Below are 17539 nucleotides of genomic sequence, written 5' to 3' on the forward strand. Positions count from 1 at the left end.
GCCGGGTCAGGGGACACGAAGCTCCTGCCGGGTAAGGGCTGGCTCGGAGCTCCTCAGGGACTTGAGGATGCAGGACACGATCCCACAGAGCAGCCCCGCACCCAGAAAGGTCCCGGTGGTGAACAAACCTCACAGAATTACTCAAACACCCACTCAAGGTGAAGAAATTTTGTGTTAAGCAGCACGAGCTGGAGGGACAAAACCTCTGAGCCTTCATGAGAGAAACTCACTCAGGTCCACCTAAAGCATGGCTTCTAAAACCATTTTCTCCGATTGCCAGCATCCTCTTTTTTAGATTCCATTGTTGTCCAGGCAGCTGAATTCCTTTCCCTCTGCAGCAGCAATTAGAGGGGCGTTCACTGAGCCAGGAAATTCACTGAGCCAGGGCTGTTTTCAACATGGAGGTACAAAGTGCCAGGAAAAGATCTCACAGAAAATTCATCCAAAATAGCACCACCAGCAGCGCTGAGACTGCTTCACCCCATCCCTTCCCAAACCAGTCAGCTCTGCCTCCTGAGCACTGCTCACAAATCCCTTTCTCCTCATAAATATAAGACCTGAATTAATTACATATACAGTGCACAGAATTAACATGTTGATATTAAAAAAATCATGCCACATGTAACGAAGAGACAAACACAATGACTTAACACGGATGTTTCAGGATTGCGCTGCTCTTTCAGGTTGGTTGAAGCATTTCTTTTCAGGGAAAAATGTTTTTTTCAACAGTAAAAACAGGTACAAAGAGCTTCTTAATTTAGTGTATTTTTTACAAAGTCAAAACAAAAGTAGGAATATTTAAATACTGAGCAGGACACATCAATATTTTTGAAAGAAGACACACGACAGGTTGAATTTTAGCAGTTTTTTAATGGTGTCAATCAGGAAAGCCCCTATTCTTGCATCTTCTCGATTGTCTCCTCCTTGTACTTGCCCTTCTCCTTGCCAACCTGGCGGGACTTGGCTTTGCGCTCCAAGATCTTCTTGCGGTCCTTGTCCAGCTTTAGCCTGGTGATCACCACCTGCAGAGAGCACAGGGAGTTCAGGCTCCCTGTCCAGAGGGAAGGGCAGCAGCCAATCCCAAATCCACCTGAGCCACAGCACAGAGCTGATCCCACCAGCCAAAGCTGGCCCTGGACACTTCCAGGGACAGCCACAGCTTCTCCAGGCACCCTTTGCCTCACCACCCTCCCAGGGAAGAATTTATCCAACAATTCCTGCTCAGGCAAAGAAATTCACGTGTTGGTATTACTGAAAGCACTACCTGGAAAATAGAACTAACAATGAAATCCTAGAAATGCCATATAGGCACAACTTTCTCCTCAATTCCTTGTGCATTCAGGTCTCAATTGTAATTCCCACCTCTTTGCCCAGGAGAGGTACAAACTGTTCACACAGCCCACTCCAAGTCTGTAACAAAACATCCCTCTGCTCTCTGCATTAATAACCAGAATCTTTATGCAAAGCTTCACTGAGGTCTAGCTCCCAATTAATGAAAATTTTCCCTGAGTGAAGACCCAGCAGAAAGTTCTGTTTCTCTCACTGCTATTCAGCACAGAGATACATGCACTGGCTCCACCACAATGTCACCTTGTCAGTCAGATGTTGTTGCTGCACACAAATCGTGATGTTTTGGAATAATTCTGCCCTCCCTCTGCTGAACACACCAACCATTTACACCAGAAAACCTGTTACAACTAGATTTTTTCCACCAACACTTCCATCTTTGTGCCCACGTGGCAAGGCTGAAGCAGACTGAATTCATCTGCTTCAAACCAGGTTTTGTCAAGTTCTTGTTTAGTTTGAAATGTTTCCTGTTATGATCTAAACAGGCTTTACCTGGTTTTCACCAGCTCTAAATACCTCAGGCTAAACCCAGGCTCAGAAGTATTCAGTTCACAATTGCCTGCAAGAACAATCACAATTCTGAACATCTATTTAAGCCTCTCCAGCACCTCCTCATCCAGTGCAAGTGCCACACAGCAAAGATGAAAGATGGTTTTAAGTGATCCATCTTGTGCTTTGAAACCATCAGTCTCTTCAAACATTAATTTTAGCAAGATTCCAAAGTTTCTGCTCCTAGAAACAATGAGGAGTTTGTGGTTTCAACTCACTTCTCTGCTCATGACACTAACATTTCCTTGAGGCAGCATCTCCATTTGTTATTCACAGAACCCCACAATGGTTTGGGTGGGAAGGGAGCTTAAAGCTCATCCAGTTCCACCCCTGCCATGGCAGGGACACCTCCCACTGTCCCAGGCTGCTCCAAACCCAGTCCAACCTGGCCTTGGGCACTGCCAGGGATCCAGGGGCACCACAGCTGCTCTGGGCACCTGTGCCAGGGCCTGCCCACCCTCACAGGGAAGGATTTCTTCCCAATATCCCATCTAACCCTGTTCTGCCAGTGTGAAGTCATTCCCCCTTATCCTGTCCCTCCAGGCCCTTGTAAAATTCTCTGCCCATCTTGTAGCTCCTCCAGGCACTGCGAGGCCACAACTGTGTCACCCCCAAGCTTCTCCTCTGCAGGTGAACACTCCCAGCTCTCCCAGCAGAGCTGCTCCATCCCTCTGATCCCCTGGTGCCTCCTCTGGGCTCTCTCCAGCAGCTCCAGCTCCTTGCTGTGCTGGGCCAGGGCTGGGCCAGCTCTGCAGGTGGGACTCACCTGAGGGGGCACAATCCCAACCCCTTTCTGCTGCCCACTGGGGATCAGCCCAGGGCATGGGGGTCCAGCTCTTGGTCACCAGCACCCCCAGATCCTTCTCCATCTGCTGACCCAGGTGCATTCCCACCACTTGGTAACAATTCCCACCCAATCCCAGAGCAGCCATCCGCCCCCAGCTCTGCTGGCAGGTGGCAGCCCCAGGTGCCCCCGTACCTTGCTGGGGTGGATGCCCACGTGCACGGTGGTGCCGTTGGCCTTCTCCCGCTGCACGCGCTCGATGTAGATCACGTACTTCTTCCTGTACACCTGCACCACCTTCCCGATCTGCTGGCCCTTGTAGTGTCCCCGCACCACCTGCACACAGCACACACACTGAGCTCAAAACCAGCCCTGGAGCGGCCAGCCCATCTCACACCTGTGACATTCCCATCCTCTGCACAGAGAGACACGATTCTGTCTCTCAGGAGAAGCACAGAGAGAAGCAGAGAAAACAATCTTTATCTGTGCCCCTTTGCTCTCCCCATGTGGAATGTGGTGTGGAGATTGTTCACCTGCAGGGATTGCAGGGTTGGATCCTGGTGAAGGTTGTTTGGGGTCAGTGACCAGTGGGATCCAGCTGTGGCTCGGGCTCTCAGCAGAGTCACGAGTTGGAGTTAGGCGAGTAAGAAGTCAGTATGTAGAATAGGGTAGTCTCTCTTTAAATAGTGTATTAATGTACTGTAGTATAGTTTTATTAAAGCTATCAGCCTCCTGATCTGGGGCAAACATCAGCATTTCTTCCCTGAGCCGGGGTCTGCCACATTTTTACTACACACAACCCATGGCTGAATTACCCAGCTGAGCTGCTCAGGATCCAAGCCACAGACACGTGAGTGACCTGACAATTTCAGCATTACTAGCATGGAACATATCATAGATCAGGACTGTGCTTCTCCCCCACTTTCTCTGCAGCACACCCCAATGAGAGAGCTCTGTAGCTGTGCAGCCAAGTTCCAATTTTTAAGAGTTTTTACTCTAATTTTTCACCTATCATTGTGTTTTATATAAAAAAGCCACTTAGGTCGGACTCATTTCTAATCCAATCTTTCAAATATCACAGGTAGCAGTCTATAAAAAAGAAACAATTCTTTGCTCTGTGCTTTATTGTTGAAAGTTCTCAGTTCAGCACAATGATCAATGCAGGTAAATGAAGTGCAGCAGAACTGCCAGCACACTTGTGTTCCTGCTATCATCCTTGTCACTGAAGTGAATTTAAGAAACACTTGACAGCCCAAGTCATGAACTGATTAACTTAGATTATTTCTGCCATGCTGAGGGCAAAGCTCCAGCACCAATATGAGTTTCACCCTTCCCTTTTCCACAGGCTGCACATGAAAACAGGATCCCAGAATCGGCCGGCTTGGAAAACACTTCCAAGATCATCACATCCAAATGATGCCCCATCCCAGAGCCCCACCTTTAGCCCTTCCTCGGACACGCCAGGGATGGGCACTCCCAAGCTGCCTGGGCAGTCCCAGTGCCTGAGCATCCCTTCCGTGGGGAAATTCCTGCTGCAAACTCCTCGGGGAGGAGCTCGGCTGCGGCAGGGCAGTACCTGGACCTCGTCGTCCTTGCGGATGGGCATGGAGCGCACGTTGTACTTCTGCCGCAGCTCCTTGGACAGGGGCGAGGACATGATTTTCCTGCGGATGTGGGAGGGGGCATTGAAGTGCCTTTTGCGGTTCTTGCTGCGGTCCGAGGTCACGAAGGGGTTGAACTTCATTTTGGCTGCACAAAAATAAAAAAACCCCAGCAGTTGGAGAGGGGGGGACACACACACACACTACACTCCATCACCCACGCCCACAGAGTCCGCCGCGGCATAAAAATGCAGTTTCAACTCTTTTGAATCCCACCGCTGATCAACAAACCCCGATATCCCGGACTCCAAACAGCTGGAGCCTGTGCCCTGACTGACAGTGACGCTGGGACTGCCGCCCCTGCACATCGGAGCGCTCCTCCCGCTCCCAGCACACCGGGATGCTGCCCTGCGGCCACGCCGCTCCCATTGACATCCACCCGTAGAGATGTGTGCTGTGGGCTTGCACAGAGAGCTCGCTCCGCTCCTGCAGCTCCGGTAACGCTCCTCACCGCAGCGAGCATGGAGCACATCTGCAAACCCAAGAGAATTCTGGCCTTCCCTGAACTTCTAACAGCTGCGCTACGCCACTGCCGGTCAGGGCACCACTGATCCTGACAGCAAAGGATAAATTAAATCAAGGCTAAATTACACGAAAGGCTGGCTTTGCTCAACTCCCCAGCTTTTACGTGCACACCCCGTAAATGCGGGCTGGGCTGCGTTAACTCCGTAATGCACCAGGAAAGCGCAGCCCGAAGGAGGCCCGAGCTCTCCCCGTCCCGCAGTCCCGGGCGGGCCCCCGGCCGCCCGAGCCCCGTCCCGCTCCCCGCCGCTGCCCCGCGGAGGCCCCGCCGGCCGGAGATGGCCGCGGATGGCCCCGATGGCCGCGGATGGCCCCGATGGCCGCGGATGGCGGCTCCCGGTGCCTCACCCGCTGCCGCCGCCGCGCCGCCCGCCCGGAAGAGGAGCCAGCAGCGCTTCCGCTTCCGCCTGCGCCGCCGCGGGGCCCAGAGCCGCGCCCCCTGGCGGCCGGAGGACAGCGCTGCAGCGGGGACAGAGCGGGGACGGAGCCGGGATAGAACCGGGATAGAGCCGGGATAGAGCCGGGATAGAGCCGGGATAGAGCCGGGATAGAGCCGGGATAGAACCGGGATAGAACCGGGATAGAGGCGGGATAGAGGCGGGATAGAGCAGGGATAGAGCCGGGATAGAGCAGGGATAGAACCGGGACAGAGCCGGGATAGAACCGGGATAGAACCGGGATAGACTCGGGATAGACTCGGGATAGAGCCGGGACAGAGCCGGGATAGAGCCAGGATAGAACCGGGATAGAACCGGGATAGAGCCGGGATAGAGCAGGGATAGAGCCGGGATAGAGCTGGGATAGAACCGGGATAGACTCGGGATAGAGCCGGGATAGAGCCAGGATAGAACCGGGATAGAGCCGGGATAGAACCGGGATAGAGCCGGGATAGAACCGGGATAGACTCGGGATAGAGCCGGGACGGAGCCGGGATGGAGCCGGGATAGAACCGGGACAGAGCCGGGATGGAGCCGGGATAGAACCGGGACAGAGCCGGGATAGAGCCGGGATAGAACCGGGATAGACTCGGGATAGACTCGGGATAGAGCAGGGATAGAGCCGGGATAGAACCGGGATAGACTCGGGATAGAGCCGGGATAGAGCCAGGATAGAGCAGGGATAGAGCCGGGATAGAGCCGGGACAGAGCCGGGATAGACTCGGGATAGAGCCGGGACAGAGCCGGGATAGACTCGGGATAGAGCTGGGATAGAACCGGGATAGAACCGGGATAGAGCAGGGATAGACTCGGGATAGAGCTGGGATAGAACCGGGATAGAACCGGGATAGAGCAGGGATAGACTCGGGATAGAGCTGGGATAGAGCCGGGATAGAACCGGGATAGAGCAGGGATAGACTCGGGATAGAGCTGGGATAGAGCAGGGATAGAGCCAGGACAGAGCAGGGATAGAGCCGGGATAGAGCCAGGATAGAGCAGGGATAGAGTGGGGACAGACCTGGGATGGACTCGGGATACACCTGGCACACATCTGGGCATCATCCCTGGTGCCCACCTGGGCATCACGGCCCGGTACCGACCTGGCACCATCTCCTCGTGCCCAGCCGGGCATCGCCCCGGGACAGACCTGCTGGCACTGTCCCCAGTGCCCACCTGGGCACCCCCTGTCCCTCACTCCTCCCCTGCTGTTCACCACCAGCTCCTGCTCTCCATGAAGGAGGGTGAAACCGGTTCCTCCTGCCCAACCCAGCCCTGTCCCCCAGCCCAAGGGACACCAGTGACACCAGCCCAAGGGACACCAGTGACACCAGCCCCATGTCCCCCAGCCCAAGGGATACCAGTGACACCAGCCCAAGGGACACCAGTGACACCAGCCCAAGGGACACCAGTGACACCAGCCCCATGTCCCCCAGCCCAAGGGATACCAGTGACACCAGCCCAAGGGACACCAGTGACACCAGCCCAAGGGACACCAGTGACACCAGCCCCATGTCCCCCAGCCCAAGGGACACCAGTGACACCAGCCCCATGTCCCCCAGCCCAAGGGACACCAGTGACACCAGCCCCATGTCCCCCAGCCCAAGGGACACCAGTGACACCAGTCCCATGTCCCCCAGCCCCAAGGGACACCAGTGACACCAGTCCCATGTCCCCCAGCCCCAAGGGACACCAGTGACACCAGCCCCATGTCCCCCAGCCCCAAGGGACACCAGTGACACCAGCCCCATGTCCCCCAGCCCAAGGGACACCAGTGACACCAGCCCAAGGGACACCAGTGACACCAGCCCCATGTCCCCCAGCCCAAGGGACACCAGTGACACCAGTCCCACGTCCCTCAGCCCAAGGGACACCAGTGACACCAGTCCCATGTCCCCCAGCCCCATGTCCCCCAGCCCAAGGGACACCAGTGACACCAGCCCCATGTCCCCCAGCCCAAGGGACACCAGTGACACCAGCCCAAGGGACACCAGTGACACCAGCCCCACGTCCCCCAGCCCCAAGGGACACCAGTGACACCAGCCCCATGTCCCCCAGCCCAAGGGACACCAGTGACACCAGCCCCATGTCCCCCAGCCCAAGGGACACCAGTGACACCAGTCCCATGTCCCCCAGCCCCAAGGGACACCAGCCCAAGGGACACCAGTGACACCAGCCCCATGTCCCCCAGCCCCAAGGGACACCAGTGACACCAGCCCCATGTCCCCCAGCCCCAAGGGACACCAATTCCCCTGCCCAGCCCCTGCTCCTGTGTCACTGTCACCTCCATCCCTGCCCCTGTAACCCAGCTCACCTGCACAAACCATTTCCTTTTCAGGTAGATGTGGCCCTAGTATGTATTTTCAGGACACAGATTAACTTATTCTCACTTGGTAGAAATTAAGCAATTAATTGGCTGAGACACAGGTTGGTTGGGTTTTTAATAAATACCGGCTGGAAAAGTTTGGGACTGAGTTGCAGCAGGCTGGGATTTGAACAAACTCCTTCCCCAGAGCCTTTATTTGTCCTTTACAGAGTAAGGGACTTGCAGCACCACCCCATCACTTGTGGGAATGTGAGTTCCAGTCTTTGGAACAGGCAGGATCTCTTCCTTCACAAAGATCTGGTTGGCCCACTCCAGCATAAAGGGAATTGGTTTCTTACAATGGTGCAGATATCTTGGCCCAAACTCACTGTGCTGTGACCCTTTGCTGTTCAATCTTTAAAAATTGCCTCAGACACTTATTTCTAAATAGTTATGAAGCAAGGCTAAGTGGACATTAAAGGGGGGAGGGGGGGAAAAACTGGGTTATTTCATATACCAAGAAGCACAGTGACTAAAGCCAAAGCCAGCAAGTCCCAGGCACGGTCCCTCCACCTTTCCTTAAAAAAAAAAAAAAGGTTAGGACACTTGGTACTGTACAAAACTGAGCTCTGAACGTCCAGACATGACTCAGGGCTCATTACAAAAGAGCCTCGTGCTAACTTTCACCACAGTGACCTGGCTCCCAGTGATTTCACTGTGTGATAACGCTCAGTCCACTGAAATCATAATTAAAAACAAAAGAAAAAAAACCCTTTGGATTGATTTTGCAACAGGAGTGCAACAAGAAGCCAATCGAAACACGTAAGAGTTTTATTTTTAATTATGGAACTAAAAAGGCTAATAGTTTATTAACATAAGGTTGCAAATTAAAAAGACAAATGCCAGAACTCCTTAACAGTCTCCACTGTAGAAATGTAAAAGACTTGTGCTTTAAACATTGCTGTACCAGACACAGCAGGGCTGCTCCTCCTCCCTGCCCCTCTCTCCCACGTTCCAGGGACAAACCCCTCACTGACATCCCCAATTTGCAAATTCAAACAACTCCTGTAAAGCAGAGACTCATCACAGCCATTCCCAGCCCCAACAGCCCGTGCGTCACACAGAGAAAGAAAAATAAATGAGAAATACCCAGGAGCTGTGGCAGACAGGGCCACCGACACTGCAGATCTCATTTTTTACAGCGCACATAAGTCCAAGTATTTGAGAGATCAGATCAAACATTCACAGGCTCATCTCTCACGGATTTTTGTACCCCTTTTCCATTTTATTTTCTTTTAAAAATCCTCTTTAGCAGTCCAGATACTGCCTAGAATACAGCTAATAACTTTCCCTAGAGCCAGAAGTTCTTAATTCCACCATTGCAAAGCATCCTCTGCCTCAAGTTCTCACCGTAGGATGGAGTCTGGAGTTACAGGGAATAATTTAAAATGGAAGTTTCAGGTATTTCCTACAGGGATGTCTTCTTTGGAAACCCAAATACTTCTATCAAAACACTGACTTGGAAGGGCAAAATCAGAACCCTACAACTGAGGGTTTCCTTCTGCTCTGACCTGAAATTCTTTTGTTTGCAAGGACGTTTAAAAGCACGGCTAAGCTCATTTCCTCTACAGAACATTCAGAATAAAAGTGAGATCTCGTGGGTGCAGAGGCAGTAACTGCCTTGCTTCCACATCTGGAGAGATGAAGAGCAGATTCTGCTGTAAACACACGATGCAGTACCAGGTGTGACCCTGCAGGACAAGCTCACCACAAATCCCAACAGCCCCAGAAGGTGGCCTTGGCTTGGGACCTCTCCAAGGCTTAGACCTGGTTTAGAGAACCAAGGACTGCTTGTCCTGCCAGAACTTGAGTACAATTTGGTTTCCACATCTCACAAAAAAAACCCCAAAAAAAGTGATTTGTTACCTTATTGCAGGGGATGTTTTGGCAGAGAGAGCAGGCACGCTGAAGTGTGTTATTTCCAAAAAAACAAAACAAAACAAAACAAAACAAAAAACCCCAAAAAAACCCCAAACAAACTAATTTCACTGGTCTGGTTTAGAGAACTGGCCTGGACTGCACAAGAGGCAGTTTAAGGGAATGGGCAGAAGAATGGGAATAATACACCAGGGGACACCAAAGAATCTGCAACCACCTTTGCTTGTGTCAAAGAAATTGTACCAGAGGAGAAATTTCAGAAAATGAACTGTGCTGCAAAGATCTCCCCTTGCCAGCTCAGAAGGATGCACTAAATAAATCTCAGTGTAAGGAAGATGCTGAAATATTAAAAATCTCATCGTTGTAATCCACTGTTCCCAAGCTGTCAGCAAAGACTCACCAAATCCAAAAGGAAAAATCAGGACATTTTTTTTTAGCTGTGAGTTTCAGCTGGTCACAGTGGATTAGAGGAAATCCTTCAGCCAGCAGGAGAAGCAATTGCCATGGAAAATCCCACATCCAGAGGGCTCCACTCGCAGGCACACGGACACACACCCCAAATGAACACAAGCATCTCACTGAAAAAGTTCATCTTTGTACATGGGGAAAAAAAAGAGTAAAAAATCCTACCCATACATGAAGGGGTACAGGAAGTTACACAATCCCGTTTACACCTAAAGTAAGAGCAATCAGTCCAGAGAAGAACTGGGAAAAATCCCAATGCTGTCTGAAGTCACTCCAGGGCAGAGCATGGCAGGGGGAGAGGAGCTGGCTGCTTCTTTTGGGTGGGTGGAAAAAACTGGCTGCACCTTCCCTGCTTCCAGAGCAATGAGACAAGTTCAACAGACAATCAGGAATTCTTCTGAAATGCATCTGACTCTAACAATAACACTGAATATTCAACAATTCATATCATCACAGCGTAAAGTTTGGATATTTTGCCTCCAGGAAAAGGCAATGGATGTCATCCAAGAGAAACCCTGCACCCATCTTAGAATTTACAGCACCGAGTTCAGGACCTTTATTTTATGGTTATTTTTGTTTAATCCGTCCTGAAAGACTTAAAATTTGTGTATCCTCAGCTCAGACATTCACAAGGCATGTGAATTACTGAATTACTGAGACTGTCACTACTCAAGGAACATTGATGAGGCTCTGCAAAATGCACTGGGGGGCACCTGGGGGGCATCATTTTGGAGACCTCATGCCCACCACGAGATGCAAGACACCCCCTGGCAGGAGTTTTCCCCTCACACCCCTGTTTTATGGAGGCTCTAGAAGACAAGGCTCAAAGGAATGGACAGGGAAGCTCAGGAATCTTTTTAAGGGATCAAACAAAACTCCCGGCAAGGGTCAGCCTGTGGGAATGCTGCCCTGGGTACCTGTGGGAGAACAGTGTCAGTCCAGGGCTCAGAAAAGATGCCCTGACTGAGTTTTAAAGGAAAAGGCAGGCACCTTAAATCCTGAAAAGTCAGAATTCCTGTGTTTGACAGGTGTATTGTGCACACACACATAAAGCAAGAGAGGAAGCTGTGCTCATCCACCCAGAGGGCTGCACCATTTTTCTGAGCACAGAGAATATAAAACCTCTTTTCAAAAAAACAAAACAAAAAAAAAAAAAACCACAACAATAATAAAGCAGAAGTGCAGAATCCAGACTTTTGGGTAGTCTGTGTTTAGAAACAGAAGAAAGAAAAGCTAATGCTGTAAAGACAACTATTCCCTTTCAAAGCAAAGGCCACATAAAACTGTGTTGCTCAGTTTGGTTTTTACTTCATGCCACCTGTAAACACAAGACTGGATATTCAGTTAGTGGGAAGAAATGAAACCACTTTTACATCCAGAGTAAAAGAAATGCCCTCCACTGCTGGGATCACAGATTACCTAGGAAAAGGTAGCTGGGGAAGGCTTCCTGCTCTTTTTTCACTTCGTTAGAAAGGTTGTATCTGAACAACTGAGCTTTCACTAGAAGCACAAAACATTTCTTGATGTTATTTCTGCCCTCTGTCTCTCAGGTTTGCTGTGGGGTCTAACACTTTCCACTCCTCACCAACAGATACATCACCTTTTTGGCACCATGGGTGGAATTTCTTCCTCATGCGTAATTTTGCCCTATACAAAAGTCGATTGTCTGATCATGCAAATCCAACAGAACTCCAGAAAGTGCCACAAGACAGTTCAGCTCTTTGCCACCTGCTCCCTAGCTTGTACACTGCCATGGGAACCTCCCAGAGGACAGACTGCCATCCTTACTTAGATCTGATATGGCATTTCATCCTCTCTTTTTGGGGGGAGGGAATCAAAATCCACACCCTGATTCCACTGATTTTTCCCTCTCAGAGCTCTGAAATGCATGGAGATTTCTTTGATTTGTTGATTTGTCTTCACTGAACAGCCTGATTAGAAAAAAACATACTGATTCAATCAAATAGAAAATAAAGACAAAAACAGGTAGTGGTAGATTTCTCAATCTTTGCTCCTGTCCTTGGAGTCGAGGGTAGAGTTTCACTGCTACTGCATTTTGCCCAGCTGGATTTTCTTCCAGGCCTCTGATGCTGTGAAAATGCAGGAGTCGAGGATCCCAGCTACAGTAAATGTTCCTCCAATGATGGCACATATCTGGAATTACAGAGAGAGGAAACACGTTTGTCAACCACGAGGGAAACTTTTACACAGCTTGAACTGGAGGAGGGATCCTGCTGCTGGGGTGTTTTCTGGAAGCACAGTAAGAACGGGGTAACAGCACTGGGGATGGAATTCCATGAGGATCATTCACAAAAACCATTCCCAGCAGTGGAATAAGTGAGTGCTGAACTCCTCACAGCCTGAGCCCATCACGAATCCCAGCTCCCACAGCACAAACACTGCTCCCTCCTGGGCTGAACTCCACCTAACTCAGCTTTCTAGAAGCTCTGTGTTGCTCACATCTTCCTATACTGTTTTCTGTTATAAACACCACAGTCTTCTAGTCTTTTTCCCCATTTCACAAGACAATAATTTACAAACAGGCAAAAGACTCTGAAATAGCACGTGAAGGGCAGTGAGTAACAGAGAAACCCAGCTCCCAGTGACACCACAGCTCTGCCTAACACTTTCCATGACAAGGGCTGCTCACAGCAGCCAACTTAACTCCTTGTGGGACAGAGTTTTCCACACAAGATGTGGATCTTGGGTCGAATTAAAACACATTATTACTTCTAAGAACAGAGTTAGGGAAAAATTAATCTCCTGATTAGTGTTAACAGCCTAGTTCACTTCTCAAGGGCTACAAAACCACAGAAATAATCTGTGTATTCTGTCAAACCAGAGTCTTTGTGGCAACAGAATCACAGAATCATTTAGGCTGGAAGAGACCAACAACACAAAATATTTCCCTGCTACAATGGCTCAGTGGTTTGGGATTACTCTCTCCTTCAGCTCCTAGCTTGTAACAAATCCCCTTTTTCCCAGGCAGGCCCTCGTCAGGAGATAAGCTCCACATCTTGTTCCCCTTCTCACAACCCCGTTGTTATTCTCAGAACCACCTCATCCTACACAACGTAAAAGACCAAATTAAAAGAGCATCACAGTTATGAAGTAAAAAATGTGGGAGTTGGGAAGTTAGAGCTGTGTAATTAGAACATGGCTGGTAACGTTTTGAGGTTAGGCTGTGGTGTGTCACACTGCCTGGTGGCACCCTGGGACTTTCTTCCCCTCCTGTGGTGCTTGACTTCTGCCTCCCCACCAGGTGGTTTGTATGAAGCCAGTCTTGAGCAGAACTCTGATGCTTTTCTATAAAAATAGTGTGGCAGCAGGAGCAGGGTGTGATTGTCCCCTGTGCTGGCACTGCTGAGGTCACACCTGTGTCCAGCTCTGGCCTCTCATGGTGAGAGACCCTGAGGGGCTGGAGCGTGTCCAGGGAAGGGAATGGAGCTGGGGAAGGGTCTGGAGCAGCTGAGGGAGCTGGGAAGGGGCTCAGCCTGGAGAAAAGGAGGCTCAGGGGGCCCTTCTGGCTCTGCACAGCTCCTGACAGGAGGGGACAGCCGGGGGTCGGGCTCTGCTCCCAGGGACAGGGACAGGAGGAGAGGGAACGGCCTCAGGCTGGGCCAGGGCAGGCTCAGGGTGGACATCAGCAGGAATTTCCCCATGGAAAGGGTGCTCAGGCACTGGAAGTGCCCAGGGAGGTTTGGATCCCCATCCCCGGAGTGTCCCAGGCAGGGCTGGAGGTGGCACTGGGAGCTCTGGGCTGGGGACAGGGTGGGGATGGGGCACAGCTGGGACCCGATGGCCTTATAGGTCTTTTCCAACCTAAATAATTCCATGATAAACGTTATAAAAGTGCAACACAGCTGGCCCAGAAGGGAACCGGTGCCACACTACACAAACCCTGCCACGTCTCTTCTCCCACACAGCACCCCACGGGCAAAGCCACAGAGAAAAAACCAACGTAAGAGCAGCAGCAGCAGCGCTGAGGGGAAGGAACAAACAGCTCATTAGGGTGAGCAAAGGCACTGAGAACTACAGCTCCTTTCCATGTGCATTTATAACCAAGATATGAACGTTCTGTGAGCTCAGTGAAACAAGGAGCTGCAGGAAATGTGGCTTCTGCAGGACACTCAGCATTCCAGCAGATCGAGGCTGCTAAAACCAGAGCACCAGCCTGAGGCTAAGTCAGGATTTTTAGGGGACAAGTCCAGCTCCTGCTCCTGTACCCCCTCCCTGCTGTCCCTCGGGGTGTGACACAGGGTGACTTCCCAGGGAAATGCCCACCATGCAGCTGGGTTATTTCAGCTCAGAGCAGCTCAGCTGACGGGAGATGTCACACCACAAACACAAACCCCGTCCAACACGCAGACTGTGCATCACAGGCAGGAAAATCTGACTTCAGTGCAGCAGCACAAGGGGCTGGGGAATAGAAAAAAAAATAAATTCATCTGCAGAGCTCTGTAGTGCTGAGTGGGGATGAGTCACACACACCTGGCACTGGCTCGGGGCCTCCTGCACACACAGCTTTGAGTCCTGGTGACGAAAAAAGGGCTTGGAGTGCTTGTGACCAGGGCTGGGCTCCAGGTCAGCACAGGAGCTGCACCAAATGGTCCTTTATCATCACACCTCTGCTGCGCAGGGGAGGCAGGCACCAGGCACTTCTCCAGATCGAATGGAATGAATTATCGGCAGTGATCTGCCGTGAGGTCTGTGGGACTCAGGCCCAGCCATGAAAGGGTGAAGGGAAAGAGGCACAGAAGTGGAATAATCCCAGCAGTGAGAGCCCTCTGGACATGAGGAATGCACCTCGAACAGAAGGAGATCACAGCAGAGTGGGATGCAGGCTCGTGCCCAAAGGAGAACACGAGTGCACACACAGGAGGAGGCAAGGCTGCAAGCAAGGCGACAGAAAGGCAAGTGTTAGACACATGACTGTGCTCCTCTGGGATGTCCTAAAGTCTGAAAAGGACTTTTAAAGTCAGAGGGGACCGGTAGGGCCCTCAGGCAATTCCTAGGAAGGTAAGCTGGAGAATCCCACACAGAGATTTTCAGCACATTTTGCATTATTTGGCTTTAAAAATGCCACAGGACTGAATCTGTGACACCTGCTAGTACCAGCTCCCATGGCTGAAATTACTCTGCCTGCAACCACTCTGCTCCAGTTCCCACCTTCCATTATTTCCAGTTTAACTTTTTTTCACACCTAGAGTCCTCTCATACCAGGAAAAAAATATTTCTTTGGATTTTGAATGCTTCAGCAGAACTTTGGCTGCTTTTCTGCCCGCTCTCCTCTCCCAGCCCCGACACTGATCTCATGATAAAACCTTCTCTCAGTTTGACCACTTACAAGAACTCATGAATTTTCAGCAGTGAAACTTTTCCCTTTGCTCCATAACCTCAACCAGGAGGTCTTGAATGGCTTCTCTTTATGAGGGATGAGTTGATTTTAAGCAGTGCAGTTTGACAGGCAAAACAACCCCATGTTTAACTCTAGGATCCCTGGCAAACTCATGGAACAGTGACAGAGGCAGCAGCACTGACCCACAAGAAATATAAAATCTTATTTAATACTGAACATTTTTGAGCACGACATGGAAAGTAAAAAAAAAAAAAGCACACTTATTTTAAACCAAAGCCTTTGCACAGGAAGCACCTCTCACACGGTACAGAAAATTAGGATAATTCTTCACACCACAAAGATCTAAGGAGCAGGCATGAGCTAGAATGGGGACAGAGAGGATGTGGGAATGCTGCTACAGGGCTGGAATGCTGCTCTTCACAGCGCTGAGGTTCTGGAGGGCAAAGCCATGAGTGGCAAAGAGCATCAGATAACCTTGCCAGCAGCAGGAGATGCCTTTGGCTCTCTGCTGAACAGCCAACACCCCTCTCCCATGGGATCATCCCCCAGCAGTGTGTCCTTCCCTCCATCACTGACCCCCCAGGAGTCAGCCCAGGATCAGCCCCCATGCCAGGAGTAATTTGAATTTACTGAAAGCCACAGGGGAGCCCAAGTAAACAGTGAAGGAGCCCCTGTCCCAGAGCCTGTCTTGTGGTTTTTAAACTGAGCAGCTGCTCAGAACAAGCTGATGCTTTCCATGGCCAGGCAGTGACTCCACACGCCCCAGCCCAATCCCTGCTGGCCCTCAGCCCAGTGCTGGCCATCACTAGCTGGTCTCCAGAGCAACTGTGATGCAAAAGGCCAGGCTGGAGATCCAGGAAGGGGCTAAAGACCAGATCATGTCATCCAAACAGGGCAGGGCTGGAGGTGCTCAGATCCTCTGCAGTGCTGCTCCCCCTCCCAAGCTGTCCAGTGCCACCTGGGGGGCTGTGAGGCTGTGATGCAGAGCCAAGGCTGCTCTCCTGTGTGGCAGGCACTTTCTTCTCTCTCTCAGGATTTTTTTCATAGAGGAAAGAAAGAGAAAACAATTTCTATTTCTGCTCCTTGTTTTCCCATGTGGAATGTGTTTGGATAATTGTTCACCTGGGGTGATTGCTTGGTTGGGTTCTGGTGAGGATTGTTGGAGCTGATGGCCAATCCAACCACCTGTGGCTGCACTCAGAGAGGGTCACGAGATGTGAGTGAGTTAGATATGGGAGTTACAAAAGTAGGTTTGTAGTTTTAGTATCTCCTTTAAATAGTATATTAATGTGTTATAGCATAGTTATAGTAAAGAAATCATTCAGCCTTCTGGACTGGGGTCAGACATCAGCATTTCTTCCACCGGGTTCACCTGCATTTACAATACTCCTGTACAGAAATCCTGGCCCAAAGGAGGCCAGAGCAGCTCAGCAGGGCCAGATGGCCCAGGCTGAGCCAGGGTCCAGCCCCTGGAACAAGGCTCTGCCTGCACACCAGGAGTGTCTGTCACACCTGTGTGACGTCCTGACACAGCCACCAGCATCATCCTCACCCCCCAGAGTGAGGACATTCAGCTGGAACAGCCCCCAGGGAGCTGCCTGAGCCACAGCCATTTACAGCACCAAACAAAGCAGCCAAAAATCAACTGCAAAACTCTCCTTAAGCAGCCAGAAAGTGCCAGGCTACCTTTAAAGACAGAACAGGGCAGAATTCATCCTGGGGCCAGTGCTTCAACACTCAGACTGAGTCCAGTGAGGAATATGGTGTGTGGAGAGGACTGATATTTTGGGCAATAGGAGAAACTGAAATTCTTATTTAATGAGAATTAATCAACCTTTAAATCTTTACAGAAACAGAACTGGAACCGCTTTTTTGATTCCGTTTTTGGTTCCATTTTTGGATTCTCAGTAGGAAACACACATTTCAGTTTTTGAGGTTATGGGATACAAATTCAAATGATACAAAAGCAAAATGTCACTGTGGCAACCAGGGAGGAAATTCTCTCCTGTGGTCCCTTATGTCAACTCAGAAGGAGGATATCATTCACAAAAGATGCTTTTTATAGGCATGTAATGGCAGATCTGCAGTGAGTCAATGCTGATAATAAAGAATAATGCCAGCTATCAAATAATTTCCCATGAAAACACCTCCACATCCTCACCCCCAACAAGATGT

General features: G+C 50.6%; 2 protein-coding genes across 6 annotated transcripts in view; both read right to left on the reverse strand.

Moving 5' to 3' along the window:
• Nucleotides 1–850: 850 nt before the first annotated feature.
• On the reverse strand, nucleotides 851–5372 carry RPL26L1 (ribosomal protein L26 like 1). Its single transcript, XM_068206171.1, has 4 exons — nucleotides 5212–5372; nucleotides 4257–4429; nucleotides 2876–3016; nucleotides 851–1022 (listed from the first exon to the last, which is right to left on the reverse strand). Exons 2-4 carry the CDS (start codon nucleotides 4422–4424, stop codon nucleotides 894–896), a joined length of 438 nt encoding a protein of 145 aa, XP_068062272.1. The 5' UTR covers nucleotides 4425–4429; nucleotides 5212–5372; the 3' UTR covers nucleotides 851–893.
• Nucleotides 5373–8415: 3043 nt separating this feature from the next.
• ERGIC1 (endoplasmic reticulum-golgi intermediate compartment 1) overlaps nucleotides 8416–17539 on the reverse strand; it is a 58734-nt gene continuing 49610 nt past the window's right edge. For all 5 annotated transcript variants that reach the window (XM_068206174.1, XM_068206175.1, XM_068206176.1 and 2 more), the window contains exon 10: nucleotides 8416–12159. In XM_068206174.1, coding sequence (XP_068062275.1) covers nucleotides 12052–12159 — 108 coding nt within the window. In that variant the 3' untranslated portion in view covers nucleotides 8416–12051. The remainder of the gene's footprint in view (nucleotides 12160–17539) is intronic.

The sequence above is a fragment of the Anomalospiza imberbis genome, chromosome 15, assembly GCF_031753505.1.
Source record: "Anomalospiza imberbis isolate Cuckoo-Finch-1a 21T00152 chromosome 15, ASM3175350v1, whole genome shotgun sequence".
In the NCBI taxonomy this organism is placed as follows: Eukaryota; Metazoa; Chordata; class Aves; order Passeriformes; family Viduidae; genus Anomalospiza; species Anomalospiza imberbis.